General features: G+C 43.0%; 1 protein-coding gene and 1 pseudogene across 1 annotated transcript in view; one reads left to right on the top strand and one right to left on the bottom strand.

Moving 5' to 3' along the window:
* LOC126419046 (transient receptor potential channel pyrexia-like) overlaps positions 1–18,896 on the bottom strand; it is a 245,435-nt gene that overhangs the window by 62,113 nt on the left and 164,426 nt on the right. The window contains exon 10 of the mRNA XM_050086118.1: positions 1,933–2,283. Coding sequence (XP_049942075.1) covers positions 1,933–2,283 — 351 coding nt within the window. The remainder of the gene's footprint in view (positions 1–1,932; positions 2,284–18,896) is intronic.
* LOC126420213 (5S ribosomal RNA) lies at positions 5,024–5,141 on the top strand (annotated as a pseudogene).

The following is an 18,896-nucleotide window of genomic DNA, read 5'->3' on the forward strand; positions in this document are numbered from 1 at the left end:
TCTGTATATGTGTATATCGCTATCCCATGACTTCTGTCACCTCAGTGTCTAATGGGTCGTGGATACAGTGAACACGTACATAGTTACGAGATGATGATGCTAGAGAGACTTTTACTTCAGTAGTTTAGAAAAACCAGACTGTAGGATGCTGAAGAAATGTTGAGGGTCTCGAGGATGGTTTAGTGAGTATCACCGGATATTCTAATATGGTAAGCAACTAGAAGGCACAGCGTGCAAAAATACACTCCTGGAAATTGAAATAAGAACACCGTGAATTCATTGTCCCAGGAAGGGGAAACTTTATTGACACATTCCTGGGGTCAGATACATCACATGATCACACTGACAGAACCACAGGCACATAGACACAGGCAACAGAGCATGCACAATGTCGGCACTAGTACAGTGTATATCCACCTTTCGCAGCAATGCAGGCTGCTATTCTCCCATGGAGACGATCGTAGAGATGCTGGATGTAGTCCTGTGGAACGGCTTGCCATGCCATTTCCACCTGGCGCCTCAGTTGGACCAGCGTTCGTGCTGGACGTGCAGACCGCGTGAGACGACGCTTCATCCAGTGCTCAATGGGGGACAGATCCGGAGATCTTGCTGGCCAGGGTAGTTGACTTACACCTTCTAGAGCACGTTGGGTGGCACGGGATACATGCGGACGTGCATTGTCCTGTTGGAACAGCAAGTTCCCTTGCCGGTCTAGGAATGGTAGAACGATGGGTTCGATGACGGTTTGGATGTACCGTGCACCATTCAGTGTCCCCTCGACGATCACCAGTGGTGTACGGCCAGTGTAGGAGATCGCTCCCCACACCATGATGCCGGTGTTGGCCCTGTGTGCCTCGGTCGTATGCAGTCCTGATTGTGGCGCTCACCTGCACGGCGCCAAACACGCATACGACCATCATTGGCACCAAGGCAGAAGCGACTCTCATCGCTGAAGACGACACGTCTCCATTCATCCCTCCATTCACGCCTGTCGCGACACCACTGGAGGCGGGCTGCACGATGTTGGAGCGTGAGCGGAAGACGGCCTAACGGTGTGCGGGACCGTAGCCCAGCTTCATGGAGACGGTTGCGAATGGTCCTCGCCGATACCCCAGGAGCAACAGTGTCCCTAATTTGCTGGGAAGTGGCGGTGCGGTCCCCTACGGCACTGCGTAGGATCCTACGGTCTTGGCGTGCATCCGTGCGTCGCTGCGGTCCGGTCCCAGGTCGACGGGCACGTGCACCTTCCGCCGACCACTGGCGACAACATCGATGTACTGTGGAGACCTCACGCCCCACGTGTTGAGCAATTCGGCGGTACGTCCACCCGGCCTCCCGCATGCCCACTATACGCCCTCGCTCAAAGTCCGTCAACTGCACATACGGTTCACGTCCACGCCGTCGCGGCATGCTACCAGTGTTAAAGACTGCGATGGAGCTCCGTATGCCACGGCAAACTGGCTGACACTGACGGCGGCGGTGCACAAATGCTGCGCAGCTAGCGCCATTCGACGGCCAACACCGCGGTTCCTGGTGTGTCCGCTGTGCCGTGCGTGTGATCATTGCTTGTACAGCCCTCTCGCAGTGTCCGGAGCAAGTATGGTGGGTCTGACACACCGGTGTCAATGTGTTCTTCTTTCCATTTCCAGGAGTGTATTTGAAATGCATGTCTCAGAGGAGGTTACCAAGTAAAACCGCATATTTTAATAACATTGAGGAGCCTTTGGAGTGACATCCGCTGGAAGGGTCACCACTGAAGAATTCCCTGCGATGTATTTGTGAGTTATGATGCTGACATCAGTGGTCCAGAAGGAGAAGGAATGTTGAAGGAAGGAGAGCCTGGGAAGGAGGACTATCACTTGACGTCTGATTTTGTAACGATGCGAGATTCCTTGAGGTGCTAGCGCCTGAGGGGGTCAGCCAGCCAGTTACCTTGGTGACGTTGAGGAGCACGGCGTTGAACATGAGCGCGTAGTAGCCCCAGACGGAGAAGCGGCTGACGAGCATCATGAGGTCGGCCCAGGCGGCGAGCACGGCCAGCGCGGCGGCGTGCACGATGAGCTGGTGGCGCGTGGAGACGGCCATGTCCGCCGGCTGGCCGACCTCGCCGGCCGCCGCCACCAGCAGCACCAGCGAGCTGCAGCCCAGGTTGAGCCAGGTCTCGCTCTCGCGCAGGTAGTGCTTCGGGTACATGCCCACCTGAGCCAGCCCGTGCAGCAGCAGCGTCACCGACGAGACCAGCGCCACGCGCCGCAGAGCGCGCTCCACGCTGTTCTCCGGTTGCTGCACACACACACACGAATGTGGGGCGTCGATAGCCTGAGAATTCCAGCGCCACTACCCTCAGGGGTGCCATTCTACCACTATTTCACTCAAACGTAGGATTTACTAAAGCTACCGAAAAGTTGCTCTGACGTGTAGTTACTGCTGCTGAACAGGAAGATTTATAATTAAATTTGGAATCGCACAACATTCTATGTTGGGGCCATATTTCCTAGCATCTTTACACTGAGAGCACTTAGTTTACTGCTCTTCAACTAATATATACAATGTACTAATTCTAACCAAAAAGTGCTCTGCTGTTTAGTCACCACTGCTGAACAGCAATAAGAAGGTCGTATTTAATTGTGGGGTCCCACAAAGTTCCAACTTAGGGCCAGTATTTTCTTGGGCCATTACCCAGAGAGCAGTGGTACTACTGCTCTTCGACTAAAATATATAATTTACCATTTCTATCCAAAAAGTGCACCGCTGTGTAGTCACCACTACTGAACATCGGAAGAAAGGTTTGTAATTAATTGCAGAGTGCTGCAAGGTTCCATCTTAGGGACAATATTTTCCTTACCCAGACAGCAGTCATTCCACTGCTCTCAGATTAAAATACACAATATCCTAATTCGACCCAAACAGTTTCTGCTTTGTTAGTTACCACCAAACAGTAGTAAGGTTCCTTACTAAGCAGTTCACCAGACGAACAAAACTGGTAATCGTTACGAAATGAAAAGTTTGTTATGTTTAGGATATTTACGTTGCAAAGTTTGTCATGGATACCACGAAACAGTGGAATGAAATCACCATAAAACGTAACATATATAAATTTCCATTATTTCTGCATACACCATGACTTCAGCGTAAAACTGCGCGCGGTCCAGACTATAACGTTCCTAAGAACTCCACTTGACGATGAGCCTGCAGTGCCTCGAAAACTAGTTAATGGTATAAATCGTATCAAATTAAAAAAGCGACTGGTTGCATATTATACCTACATAAAACGTTGTTACTATCGACAATTAGCACGTTAGAGCAGTTGTGGAGGAATATTCAACCAGACAGTGACGCATGAATAATTAATGAATAAAATTACATCTACAAGTAGTTTGCTTACTCCGTTTCTTTCGTTTAAGAATAAATAACAGAATGGCGATAATTATTCCTGGTATTGTACAGTAATCTCCTCGGTCTGTGTGTCTGTCAACTTGAGTTTAGCACTGTTCGACACTAGCGCAGTGGCATTAGTTTAGATTCTCTTTATTTTATATCCTCATCTGTAAATTTCGCTGTGAAAAACGTCCACGGCTCCAAGAAACTCGAAGCTGCTAATATTCCCGCACACAGAGTAGTCGCAACGTTAGAAAACGGTAGTAAAATGAGGGAAGAGTGGCAGAACACCTAAACCTCAAATCATACAAATGTAACGTATTGCGAACAAATTGTCGGTAAGTCCCTAGGAGTCAACCACCCCTGGTGCACATACCTCGCGAAAAGACCATGAAGCTCACACGGAGCGTCAGTAACAGCTATTCCTCTCTCCCACCACTGGCGACCACAGCTGGAAAGAGAGGGTATGACAAAGTTACACGAAGTACCCTCCGCCTCACACCAAGGTAACTTACGGGTTACAGATGGGGATGTTTATGCTTCAATTTATGTTTACAATGAGGTGACAGAAGTCATAGGATAGCGATATGCACATACACAGAGTTGTCAGTGCTAACTGACAAGTAACACTGCGTGAAATCAACATGGCACGTGCGACAAACGTATCCGTTATGGTAGTGCGGTGAAATTTGGCGTACATGAGCGGTGGCAGCAGACGACCAACGAGAGTGACTTTGTTAACAGCATGAATGACATAGCCTGCAGCGCCTCCCCTGAGCTCGTGACCATATTGATCGGATGCTAGACGTCTGTAAAACCGTGGCCTGGTCACATGAGTCCCGATTTCAATTGGTGAAGCTGATGACAAGGTTCGCGTATGGCGCAGGGCCCACGAAGGCGTGCGCACAAGTTGGCAACAAGGCACTGTGCAACCTGTTGGTGGCTCCATAAAATTGTGGGCTGTGTTTGCATGGAATGGACTATGTCCTCTGTTCCAACAAAACCGATCATTGACTGTGAATGGTTATGCTTGGCACCTGAAGACCATTTGGAGCCATCATGGACTTCATGTTCCCAAACAACGATGGAACGTTTTGCATGACAATGTGCCATGTCAGCAGGCCACAATTGTTGGCGATTGGTTTGAAGAACATTCTGGACACTTCGAGCGAATGAGTGTGCGACCCAGATCGCCTGACGTGAATCCCATCGAATACTGAAGGGATGTAATCGAGAGGTCAGTTCGTGAACAAACTCCTGAATTGGCAACACTCTTCGCACTTATGGACCGCTATAGAAGCAGTATGTCTCAGAACTTCTGCTGGGGACTTCCAACGATGTGATGAGTCTCGGCCACGTCGTGTTGCTGGAGAATGAGGTCCGAAGCGATATTAGGAGGTACCCCAATGACTTTTGTCACCTCATTGTATGCTGACATAAGGGGAAAGTATTACACCATTAACAGTTTGAGCGTACTCCATCAGAATGGTACTGCAGAATTTTCATGCCTGATTACAATTTCATCGTTTTGAACTTATTTCCAGTAGGGAAGAGTGTTGTGCCTTGGTACATTTTCCAGACTTTCGCCTCTAGCCAACCCTGTAATGTAAGTTTTATATATTTTCTTATTCCTTTTTTAAATGATGGCAACGGCCTTCCCGCAATGGCTACACCGGTTCCCGTCAGATCACCGAAGTTAAGCGCTGTCGGGCGTGGCCGGCACTTGGATGGGTGACCATCCGGTCCTCCATGCGCTGTTGCCATTTTTCGGGGTGCACTCAGCCTCGTGATGCCAATTGAGGAGCTACTCGACCGAATAGTAGCGGCTCTGGTCAAAGAAAATCATCATAACAACCGGGAGAGCGGTTTGCTGACCACACGCCCCTCCCATCTGCATCCTCAGCTGAGGATGACTTGGCAGTCGGATGGTCGCGGTAGGCCACTTGTGCCCTGCAGACGGAGTGCTTTTTTTCTAAGTGATGGCATTCACTCTTCATGTGCTGTGGTATTTTTCTGAATTTCAAAAAATTGCTCCAGAAAATTTAGTTTATTTTCCAAATTTGAAAACATGTTTCGCTGTACAGCTTTATAATATACGTAGGAACAATTTTCGATTAAAATTTAAAAGCGCTGCAACGAGAAAATCTTGTCAGTACCATATTTAATAGTCTGTCTGTTAGATTATTATTCTTTTACACACCAATAATTAGAAAGTGAAATCAAATTAAGCAGAACTGTTACAAAAAAACCAGTTGCAAGTTAAATACATTTTGGAAAGGAAGCTATTGGAAACTAACACAAATTTCCGTTTTCAAGACGGGTAGAATTGTTAAGATATCAAAGAAGGTCAGTTCATTTGCAAGTATCATCTATTTCAAGGTAAAAGATAGTGTAGGTCCGACGAAATATGGCTTAACTGTCCACATCTTTTATAAATAGTTCGCTGCTTACTATATAATAAAGGTTAATTATTTGATAAAATTATATATATTTTTTCATGTCGTTGGGACTCAAAGGGTAAAATTTCTTCTTAGCACTACAGATATGTCAGAGCGTACCACATTATGCCATGTTGGAATATTCCGATAACAATCCATTTAAAACATACAGCGTTTTGGTCATCACAAAATTTTGCATCTGAAGAATTAACAGTATATTTCATATACATAGCTATAATATATTACACAACACTCCAATGTGTAGGACACGAAATATTTACAAATGCTGCGCAAAATACAACCTCATGTCTAACAACAATAAGAACTGTAGAAAATTGTGGAAACTGCTTATGGCGCTCTCTAGTGCACATTCTTCTGCGATTCTATAGTCGGTCATTATACTGAAGTACAGATCAAAAAACGTCGTGCGTTCCTACATACACTATCCTTTAGGTTACAACACTCTCCCCTAATTCCGTTGCGCATGTACAAGGTCCATCCACAAAAATGTGACCTCCACCTTTGACCGACATCCACGTCCAGTAACTTCTTACAGCCGCCAGGGGACAGCACTAGCAGTGGGGGATATAGAAAGCGTGTCAGGGGGGCGCGGATAAACACTGCAGTCGTTGTTGTCATGCGGAAACGGAGCGATTTATGTGACCTCCAGAAGGACGTGATCATTCGCTTTCGCGCCGAGGGTGGAATCATTTCCGAAACAGTTAAGTTTGTAAACTGTTCGCTTGCCGCCTTGGTTAAAGTATACCGTGCATGGCAAAATGGCGCTATCCAAAATCGGCGCCGAAGCAACTACATTGCACCACAGGTCATAAATGATAGTGGTGAACGAGGACTGGGAAATGTATGCGGACGAATAGACGTGCAAGTGTTCAAAAACTGATCGCCCACATGCATCAAGGGGCTACCAACAGTGGGCCTCCGCAGCGAGCACCTGGTTCACGTACTCGAGCTAGCTGCAATTTTCATGCCAATACCGCACCTGGACGTCCACACAGTAGTGACAGGTGGCCTTTCCAGATTAATCGCGTATCATGCTCCATCGGACAGATGTTCATGGCGTGTACGACGTGAAGCGCGACCCTGCACGAGTCTTTGGAAGGGTCCAGGCCAGAGGAGGGAGCATTATGGTCTGCAAAATGTTTATGTGACATTCACTGAGTCATCTGTCGTTCTGGAAGACACAATGATCAACATAAGTATGCCTCTATCCCTGCGGACTCTGTTCACGCTTTTGAAAGGTGGTCACATTAATGTGACTAGACCAGTGTTTCCCAACCTTTCTGAGGCCATCACCCCTAAGTCCAATCAGGTATTACCTAGTCCCCCCACCACCGCTAACGTCATAAACATCAGTGCATAAAGGGTCCAGGCCAGAGGGGGGATCCGGCCGGGATGCCCGAGCGGTTCTAGGCGCTACATTCTGGAACCGCACGACTGTTACGGTCGCAGGTTCGAATCCTGCCTCGGGCATGGATGTGTGTGCCGTCCTTAGATTAGTTATATTTACATAGTTCTAAGTTCTAGGGGACTAATGACCTCAGAAGTTAATTCCCATAGTACTCAGAGCCATTTGAACCATTTGAACCAGAGGAGGGAACATTATAGTCCGGGAAATGTTTACGTGACATTCCCTGGGTCATCTGTCTTCTGGAAGGCACAATGATCAACGTAAGTATGCCTCTATCCCTGTGGACTCTATTCAGGCTTTTGACATGTGGTCACATTAGTGTGGCTAGACCAGAGTTTCCCAACTTTTCTGAGGCCATTACCCCCAAGTCCAATCAGATATTACCTAGCCCCCACCACCACCACCACTAACGTCGTCAATATCAGTGCATAACTAAATTTTATAATGAAAAAAAAAGTCTTTTGGAACACTTTCATTTTTAAAATGACGAAAGATAGTTTCTGTAGGTGTTTTATTATGTAATGAACTAATGATCCTACTTATTTCTAACAATCTTTTTTTATATAATGATGAAACACTTAGGAGTACACCGCGAGTGCTACGTATAACACCTCTACAGAAAAGATAGCTAACTAATCACATTGAGGATAGACACTTGTTACAATATACACTTCCTCTGCACCACCCCTTTCCCTAGCGAGTCTTGCCTCATCCACATTCAGCCGAATTAAAATCCGTGGAATATACTTACTGTTTGTAAATTACTTCACTGCTGGAGTCCTTACTTTTGAACTAGCAGAGACTGGAAGACCTTAGGCTGCCAAAGCTTTATGGTGCCAACTACTACTAATAATAATAACGCTGTAAAGTCCCTGCAGCAATTAAGTATCCATTACGTAGTTAGTGTTTGTCGTGCCGTCAATTGGATGGATTATATGTTGCCAAATGTATAATGAAACAATCTGTGGTCAACTGAGGGAACTACCTACAACTCAGAGAAGACGTTTCAATGAGATTATTATGTGATATTTACATTTCAATTTTACTGTTATAGACACATGTCTTTTCCGTGTGAAAAGTGGACTATGTGAGTAGATGTTGATACATTCGTTTCATAAGCTTTAATCTCACCCAGATTGTGTCGTGGTTTAATACTCTTGTCTGAAACAAAATATATGGATTGGTAACTTAGTAATCAGCATTACAGTCTTACCCACAAATAGTGATAATAATAATGATCTTCAAAAAATAATTTAGTTTCGTAGCCCTTAGAAAATTTGATTTTACCCCTCAGAGAGTAATTACCCCAGGTTGGGAACCACTGGACTAGACAGTGTATAATGATAGTTTAATAAGGTTCAGGAAGTTTATATTAAATGAAGCTAGATTCTGGCATAGAACTGTTGACTGGGACGTCGCCTAGTGTTTCACTCGCTTAAGGGCGACGTGTTCTCCTTACTTGAACTCTCTGGGCATATTTCCACTTTCGCGAAACATGTAGTTTGTGGCAGTATGTAGTACCGTGTCTCTGTTGGCGTTTATGTGGCGTCGCCCGAAGAGTAAGGTGCCATTTTGAAGTTGGTACCGCACGACTGAACCACAAGTTAAAGACAGTCGATGCTAGACGCAGCCACGAACGAGAAAAGTTGATGAAGTCACGCCGTCAAAAAGTTCAGTACGCCGCCGTTGTTGGGACTTCTACTAACGTCAGATCGCAGCGCCGCTCTCCCCACCCTGATAGCCGACTCACAGAGCAGAGTCATCGTAATTCAAATTCAGGCGTGAGCTAGTGTCTTTAATCACAATAGCGTACCAAAATCCACTGTTAAATGTAAAGCGTTATTTAACTGTCATTCGGCACAAGAACTAAAAACAGTTGCGACGTTACGGTACTACTTCTCCATGTGATAAACAGTTAGAATTGTGTTCTCAGATTGTATCCAACGTATATCGACCCTCATACGGAAATAGATCTCTTCCAAAGTTAAGTATGTATTATTAAAGTGCTTTACTGAAACTGATGTAACTGTTGCAGCAGCTACTCGACCTCCTCCGGAAGTTAAACCTTAGAGCTGTCGTCCAGGCTTGCTACGACGTATAAAAGTTCATATAATAAAGATAACAATAATGAGAGGAAAGGTGAAATCCCGTGTTGACACTCTCCAGCAGACCACGCAAGACCGCAGAACGTAACGTTTCCATTCGACGGACAGACAGCCAACATCTATGGCACATTTCCTCCGCTCTCTGGTACATCATGTATGAGCCTGAGTTGTAACATAGGACCCGTAGTTTGGTGGTCTCTCTTCCGACTGCCGGCACAGACGGAAATTTTTTCCATGATGAGAATTTTAACTGGCTGCCTTTTAACATCAATAGTTCATATCGGTGATTTTATAACACTAACACTTTTGTGCCACCTATGGAAACACTAATTTATTATTATTATTGTATGTTCTCAGATGTATGTAGTCCTTTTGTTGAATGTTATTACGAGATATAATTCTTTTATAATTCATATGTAAAATACAGTTCTTTTAAATTACTCATGTGGTTAGAATTGTAATGATAAGAATAGGTGGAAGAAAGTCAGTCTGTGTCTGATAGGTGTTAACGTGCCAAAGGAAAAGGTGGAAGGCACAAGTCAGCAGACCAACAGCACTTGAATCAGTCTTTAGCCAGCCATCGAAGTATCAACATTCTGGAACGGAAAGCGAGGCTAAATTATCGTCAAATTATTATAAGCGAGTTCCAAATGGAAGTATTATAGGCATAATTCAACGTCCAATAATGTGGTATGCTTAAACATTTCTCAGAGCGCCAAGAAGAAATTTAATGGAATAAACTGTGTGAAGAGCCACTACTGAATAATACCTTCCACCACAAGCGCCACAGTGAATTATCACGTCGAAGGTGAAGTACAGAATGTTCAGAGTTGTAGAACTGCATCAGTGCATAAACAACTCATTTTAATGTTTGAATTTTAATGCAATGTGTTAAGACAACGTCATTGTTCCAAGTCACATGGTCAATATTAGTGTCTTATTCCGGATCTTGAATCTTTCTGACATGTAAGCATATCGAAGGGATACAGTTAGAATTTGATTGGTTTTGAATATGTTGTAGTGTAGAGAAAAATAAGAGATACATATTTTTTATTCGTTGTTGTAAAAATCGAGTTTAATATTGCTGAATTAATACTGTTGAAACCGTAACATATGTTTAAAAAACTTGAAGTAAAATTTCTGTCGCTTTTAATGTACGTTACAACGGTGCACCCAAATTGCCAGAAAAAGTCATTTTTTTTCGAAATTCCCTCCCACACCCCACATCACCTACTATTTGTTTTTCATTTCGAAATTTGACTAATAGCAAAACATATAGCATCTTTAACACCAAATTTAATCACATATGATGAAGTGGTATTGCAATGATGCATTTCTCAGAAATAACCTAGAAACCTGTCTGTATCGCTGTAGCGCGCCCTTTATGCGCCCGTTCCAAAAAAATGGTTCAAATGGCTCTGAGCACTACGGGACTTAACTGCTGTGGTCATCAGTCCCTTAGAACTTAGAACGACTTAAACCTAACTAACCTAAGGACATCACACACATCCATGCCCGAGGCAGGATTCGAACCTGCGACCCTAGCGGTCGCGCGGTTCCGGACTGTATCGCCTAGAACCGCTCGGCCACTCCGGCCGGCCGCCCGTTTCAGTGACAATTTTCAACACTTTAGATTGTATAATAAATCTTTCCCATATATATATATATATATATATATATATATATATATATAAAGAAAATATGTTATGTGGACATGTGTCCGGAAACGCTTACTTTCCATGTTAGAGCTCATTTTATTACTTCTCTTCAAATCATATTAATCATGGAATGGAAACACTCAGCAACAGAACGTAACAGTGTGACATGCATCCACCCTCCGTCGCATGGAATCCCTGATGCGCTGATGCAGCCCTGGAGAATGGCGTATTGTATCACAGCCGTCCACAATACGAGCACGAAGAATCTCTACATTTGGTACCGGGGTTGCGTAGACAAGAGCTTTCAAATGCCCCCATAAATGAAAGTCAAGAGGGTCGAGGTCAGGAAAGCGTGGAGGCCATGGAATTGGTCCACCTCTATCAATCCATCGGTCACCGAATCTGTTGTTGAGAAGCATACGAACATTTCAACTGAAATGTGCAGGAGCTCCATCGTGCATGAACCACATGTTGTGTCGTACTTGTAAAGGCACATGTTCTACAGCACAGGTAGAGCAACCCAAATGAAATCATGATAACGTGCTCCACTGAGCGTAGGTGGAAGAACATGGGGCCCAATCAAGACATCACCAACAATGCCTGCCCAAACGTTCACAGAAAATCTGTGTTGATGACGTGATTGCACAATTGTGTGCGGATTCTCGTCAGCCCACACATATTGATTGTGAAAATTTACAATTTGATCACGTTGGAATGAAGCCTCATCCGTAAAGAGAACTTTTGCACTGAAATGAGGATTGACACATTGTTGGATGAACCATTCGCAGAACTGTACCCGTGGAGGCCAATCAGCTGCTGATAGTGCGTGCACACGCTGTACATGGTACGGAAACAACTGGTTCTCCCGTAGCTCTCTCCATACAGTGACGTGGTCAACGTTACCTTGTACAGCAGCAACTTCTCTGACGCTGACATTAGGATTATCGTCAACTGCACGAAGAATTGGCTCGTCCACTGCAGATGTCCTCGTCGTTCTAGGTCTTCCCCAGTCGCGAGTCAAAGGTTGGAATGTTCCGTGCTCCCTAAGACGCCGATCAATTGCTTCGAACGTCTTCCTGTCGGGGCACCTTCGTTCTGGAAATCTGTCTCGATACAAACGTACCGCACCACGGCTATTGCCCCGTGCTAATCCATACAGCAAATGGGCATCTGCCAACTCCGCATTTGTAAACATTGCACTGACTGCAAAACCACGTTCGTGATGAACACTAACCTGTTGATGCTACGTACTGACGTGCTTGATGCTAGTACTGTAGAGCAAAGAGTCGCATGTCAACACAAGCACCGAAGTCAACATTACCTTCCTTCAATTGGGCCAACTGGCGGTGAATCGAGAAAGTACAGTACATACTGACGAAACTAAAATGAGCTCTAACGTGGAAATTAAGCGTTTCCGGACACATGTCCACATAACATCTTTTCTTTATTTGTATGTGAGGAATGTTTCCTGAATCGAAAAATGTGGTTGCACCATTGTAAAATACTTTAAAAGCATACAACTCCTAATTGAATTTTTTGTTCCTGTTACCTTTTCAACGGTATTGATTCAGAAATATAAATTCAGTTTCATTCAAGGGAGTGATTCATCCTCTTAACGGTTGTACGGACACGTATAAAAAAATATGTGTCTTATTTTTCTCTATACCTCAACATATCCAAAGCCGATAAAAATCGGAAGATATCCTCCGGACAGGTTTACTTGTGAGTGTCCCAGAAAGTGAAATTTATTACTTTAATTTTTGATACCATTAATAACTAAGGTCTTCAAAAACTTGGATAAAATTGTTCAAATAGTCTAAAACATACTACAGCACTGAAATTACTCCACTTGATATGAAAATCAAATTGCTGCATAAAGTATTAGTTTAACTTTTTTGTTAGTTTGAAATTACTAAGACAAATTTCATTTCATATCCATATATCCAGAACGAGAAGCTGTGAGGAGGGGGCGTGAGTCGTGCTTGGGTAGCTCAGATGGTAGAGCACTTGCCCGCGAAAGGCAAAGGTCCCGAGTTCGAGTCTCGGTGTGGCACACAGCTTTAATCTGCAAGAAAGTTTCATATACCGATATTTCTGCATATAAGTAGCGCTTGCAGAAGTGTTGCCGAATGTCATAAGAGTTCTAGAGTCCCCATATTCTAGGGATTATGTTGGTCAGTGATTAATTAATTTTCTTTACAGATTAAGTTAGTCAGCTAGTAAATGTTGTTGTGTGCAAAGTTTTATTACTTTGCTCATGCTCAATGGTTAGGAACTATATAGGGACTAATTGATGGTGCTACATTGTTCGCTTTAATTCCGTAGTTAAGAACTTAAATTTAATTTCTGAATTTTGAAAGATTTTGTCAATTACTCTGAAATTAACTGTCCAAATTGGATTGGTGATCATTTTTGTTTATCAGGTCATATAGTACTTAAGATATCTAGGTTCGAATCCCTGCGACTGTTTCACTCTCTCTTTTTAACACAATGCTATATTATGAAATGAAGTTAACAGTCATGTTGTACAGGCATTTTAGCCACACGATCAAGGTGACTTCATTCTTTATAAGGGGAAACGCTTACTAATTTGCATTAAGAAAAAGAGTTCGTTGCACGTAATTTAATATGACACTTTAGTAGTGCATACAAGAGTGCTGTTACAACCTCCAATTTGAGTGACCAAGTGTTATGGATGCTTATCACTATTGAAAAAATTGTTTGGAGAAAAATACACTGGAACAATGAAAGTGACAGCTTGTGTGTACCAGAACCAATAATACTGGAGTACAAAAGATATTTCAGCAAGGTTCAGTAAGATTGTTTTCATTTCACAGTGGTTATGAAATGAGTAGCGTGTACTTTTTCTAAATGATAACATTTTCGCCATTTGAATGCAATTACGTTTTTACGTCCATTACTGCCATTTCGATTTTGTAGCAATTTTCAAGTGCAATACATAATCCTTCAACATATGTTACGCATTTTACGCAGGAATCCACTAATACATGTCGTTGCCAAACGCACTCAATATGATATTTTTCCGTAGTATCCTATGTTAATGTCAATGATGTTCAAGCATACTACAGGAATATAGTCTGCTGACAATAATACAGGATGTGACGAAATAATATCAATTGGAATGCATTTGACAACATGCACCAGATGCGTCGAAAAAATAAGCTCCGATCGCTAATAAAAACAAAACGAGTGTATTACAGAAACACTATTTACTGGAAGAAAATACAAATCTTAAACTATTATTCCATCATAGCTCCCGCCATTTTGTAGGCACTTGTCAGAGAGTAGCCCAAGTTTATATGTGCCTTTTTCTACAATGTTGCTGCCCGTGATGTCAACCACATGGTGGCATCATCATTGATCTCGTCATCTTCATTGACTTTTTGACCACCAGCTGCAAAAAAAAAAAAAAAAAAAAAAAAAATGGAAGTCACTAAAACCGATGTCTGTATAAACTGCCCACAGCCACTGTAAGAATTACCATGTCTTGTTCACAGTGGCAGGTCGGGCAAAATCATGAATCGAAACAATACCATTTGTGAACTTCCCGTGGTGTATATTCTGTATTGCGCAGCGCAGTTTCATAAGCATCGCATGGTAAATATTTGCACTGACTGCTGCACCTCACGGTAGAACGACCTGTGTATCCCGACCGACTGTGCACATGACTTTTTGAGATCTCAAGATCTGCTTGGGTCTAGCTTTTAATGGTCCCTCGATTTATCACCCCCTAAAAAGAAGGCCACGCCGGGCTCGGTGTGACGTCATGCAAAGCGGGTTGCGTCTGGAGAGGCAATGCGCTGACAGGCGCACACCCTGAAATATTTCTCAAACGATTTTGTTAATGATCGTACTTTTGTGATATTTCACATGTAATAAATTCGATAGCGTTGGTCGGTATGAATTTGCATTTTGCGCATGTTAGACCACACGCTGCTCTGTATGAAACGTAACTAACATTTTTATTTTTACTTGGGAGGAGATCAACATCTGCTTCCAGCCTTGAGAAAATGGATTTTATGTAGCAAATTTACTTCCGATCGCACACATGTTGGAATGAAATATTCATAACATCCTTGATATCTCGTATATTGTTCGAGGTATCGAAACAAGATTTTGGCAAATGATAGTACGCAAAGATGAGAGTATTTTTCCATATGCTTAACTTACAGAAGTTTATCTGCGGAGATATAGAAGACGCCACAGTCTTTATTTATTTTATTTATTTACTTTTTTTTTCAAACCAGTACAGAGTCATCGACAGCAAGTGTAAAGAGAATTTACTAGTATGGAAAACATCAAATTTCCTCTCTTATGTTACTCTAGACTGACACAATGAGAATTTCTGATAAGCTATTCATCTCTCTGGTCAGAAGCGGCTTGTTTCATTAAACATACTGTTTCAGGATTCCGTTGCAACAGCTATTGCAAGATGATTTTGTAAAAAATATACTGTGTTTGGCAAGAGAGGTAAAACTAAACTTATCAACAATAGAAATACTGTAATGACAAATAATTGATGATGCTTCTTCAAACGAGAAAAGGTTAACGTTTCAGACAAAAATAAATTACCAGTTCTGTTGCAGTTTTTGCGGAATCGCATAACTGATAGTATATTTGATAGCGAACAGCAGAGGATTAAATTTTCCAAATGATTTTCTTCTTGTTCTTCATCTGAGAAGTATACAAATAATTCGCAGCAAATAGTGTACCATCTTCTCGTTCGTATCCCCATTCAAAGTGAAGTGGTGAATAACTTCACGTTAATTATCTTTTGATGTGTTAAAGATAAATTAGTGTACTTATAATCTACGAGGGGCGTTTAGTAAGTAATCTATCACAGTTTTACTAATTCAATATCGGTTGAAAAAATGCGGACTTAGTTGTAGGACATCACGGAATACTCCTGCTTAGACCCTATAGTTTCATGAGGTTCCGACAGGTTGTACCCCAATGCATAGACTCCAAAATGGCATCTGTAACGGAGGTACATTCCAGGCAGAGAGCTGTCTTTTGGTGGAAAACCAGAGCATCGTAGAGATTCGTAGGTGCTCGCAGAATGTCTATACAGACCTGGCACTGAACAAAAGCATAGTGAGCCATTGGGCGAGGCGTCTGTCATCATTGCAACAACGTCACACGAACCAGTCCAGTCTCCCGCATTCCAGCCAGCCGCAAAGAGCTGTGTCTCCTGCTGTGTTGTAACGTTCAGACACTCTCATTCGTGGTGATGGTCAGATCACAGACAGGTACCTCACTGCTCATCTGGACATCTCTGTCGGTAGCGCTGATACACTCATCCACCAGTTGGTGCACTCAAGGTGAGAGTCTGCTGGGTTTCTCACTGGCTAACAGAAGACCATAAAGAGCTTCCATCTGTTTGGCAAAATGAAGGATGTACCCTGCATGAAGCAGTACGTGGATGATGGGGAATTATTCAGGCAACAAGACGTTTGGTCCGATGTCGAGCATTAGAGTGGTATCATAGGGGCATACAGGCCTTTCCAGTGAGATGGTATAAGGCCATCGCACTGAATGGAGAATGGGTTGAAAAACACGGTTTTTAGCCAAAAGAGAGGAGAGTAACATGATGTATTGGAATTCTGAATGAATCGAATGAGTTTTCAGAAAAAAAAGTGTTGCTTTACTCATTGAATGTCCCTCATATCTAAGTTTTAATGAGCTGTTTAACACATTTCATAAAGTAATGACTACCATGTTTTCGTAACATTGTTAATCACAGGTAAACAGGCATATAATTTATTATTTCTAATAGAACCCTTCTACATCTCTGCTACAGACTAGAACTGACCCAATAATACTCTTTCGTAACTCAGGAGCAGTGAACACACTTGACGGCTTGCAGAACCACTTCCTCCCTTTGTACAAGGATAGGAACAGAAAGATGGCACGCTATCTGTCGAAGAGAACTGAAGTGTTGAAAGAAATCCTTTGGTAAGTTTCATTGTGTCAGTTTACAGTAACATATGAGAAGAAACTTCATGTTTATCATTCTAGTAAATTCTCTTTTCACTAACTGTCGATGACTCATAATAATTTACAGTACTGCTATAAAAAAATAAATAAAAACTGTAGCTTCTATTGCATTGCCACAGATAAAGTTTTGTATGTTAACCATATACGAAAATACTCTCCTCTTTGCGTCATACTATCTCTGTTTCTCTCTTTCCTAAGTATGTATCCCGACTTGTGGGGTCTGCTGGTTAATCAGATGTGTCATTTTAATGTTAAGGGGTGGCCGGATGCCCTTCCTGTCGCCACCCCGTACCCCGCGGGAAGGAATCAGTGTACCCCAACTATCTGTGTCTAGCGTAATCCATGGAATAGCGCGAACGTGTTCAGATGTCTGCGAGCCATGTAACTGAGGCGGAACGTGGGGACCAGCCCGGTATTCACCTAGCGGGATGTGGAAAACCGCCTAAAAACCACATCCAGGCTGGCTGGCTTACCGGTCCCCATTGTTAATCCGCCAGGCGGATTCGATCCGGGGCAGGCGCGCCTACCCGAGTCCAGGAGACAGCGCGTTAGCGCTCTCGGCTACCGTGGTGGGTTCTCCTCTTTGCGTCCTGCGATGTTTCAAAATCTCGTTTCGATGCCTCAGATGTCTTAAAAAATATGAGGATCAGGCGTAGATCCGATAGGATGTGAAGGAGATACATAAAGTCCATTTTCTGGAAACGGGACAGGTATTGATCCCAGCCAAGACTGAAGAAAAATTCAAAATGTTAGCCACATTTCATACACAACATTTGGTCTACTATCCATCAAACGCAAATTCATAGTAATTTATATTGTTCATTGCAAGTTTTCAAATTTATTACATTTACGTGAAATATCACAATAACTATGACCATTAACGACATTATGGGCACTTCAATATGAAGCTGAAATATAAAGCTACAAGTAACGTAGAAATCAAGTTGTTTTACCAAACAGATTGTGCAAAATCGTTTGAGAAAGATAGCAATGTGTGGGCTTCGGTTCTGTCAGCACAGCAACTAGCCGCACCTGGCCCGCTCTGTGGTGTCACACAAAGATCCCTGAAGCCTCCTTTTCAGATGCTGGTGGTTCATTCCGTTGAATATCATTCCGATTGGGGGGTTTCATAAGACACCATATCAGTACCTTCCTGCGACAATAATCATCATCTTTTTTGTAAAGTGTCAAAAAAGTGAAGAGCCCTATACAAACGCTATTTTTTGTGTTGCTGTGTAAGAGTTTATGGCACTCAACGAGCGCACAATTTTTGAAAATTCAGCTTTTCAGTGAAAATTCCATGGAGAAGTGGTTTTGAAATTTGCCGGGAAGTTCTTAGAAAAATCTGATACTGTAAACTTACGGTTTTCCTTTATGAGTCCTTCGACTGCAGGAATCAGTTCTTCATTAATCAAGATTGTACGCCCATTTGGTTCATTATCGTGCACTCAAGACCTTACTGAAATGTAGAGTCTATCATCTTGCCATTGAAACACTTATCGCATTTTCTCCGTAAACTTCGCAAGTCTGTCGACGAATGTCGAATTTGGTGGTCTTCGCATTCAGAAAACGAATTACAGCTCTAATCTCACAAGCTAAGTGACTTTTAGTCAAGTTTACCACCCGAAGCTAGCACTGTACAACATATAAAACACCCAGAAAAACTCAAAATGGTGTCATCGTCTTCTCTTCGGCTCAAAGAAACTGCTGCACATGCACCGAACTCCCGCTGTAGCGCTGCTACGGAAAGAAATACGAACTGAACTTACTGCTGGACGTCGGACATGCAGATTTATGCGAAACATGTTTGACATATGCTGAGGGATGATGTATGGCACTTGAAAATGACTCCCAGTCCGAAACTGAAATA

Source organism: Schistocerca serialis, chromosome 9, assembly GCF_023864345.2.
Source record: "Schistocerca serialis cubense isolate TAMUIC-IGC-003099 chromosome 9, iqSchSeri2.2, whole genome shotgun sequence".
NCBI lineage: Eukaryota > Metazoa > Arthropoda > Insecta > Orthoptera > Acrididae > Schistocerca > Schistocerca serialis.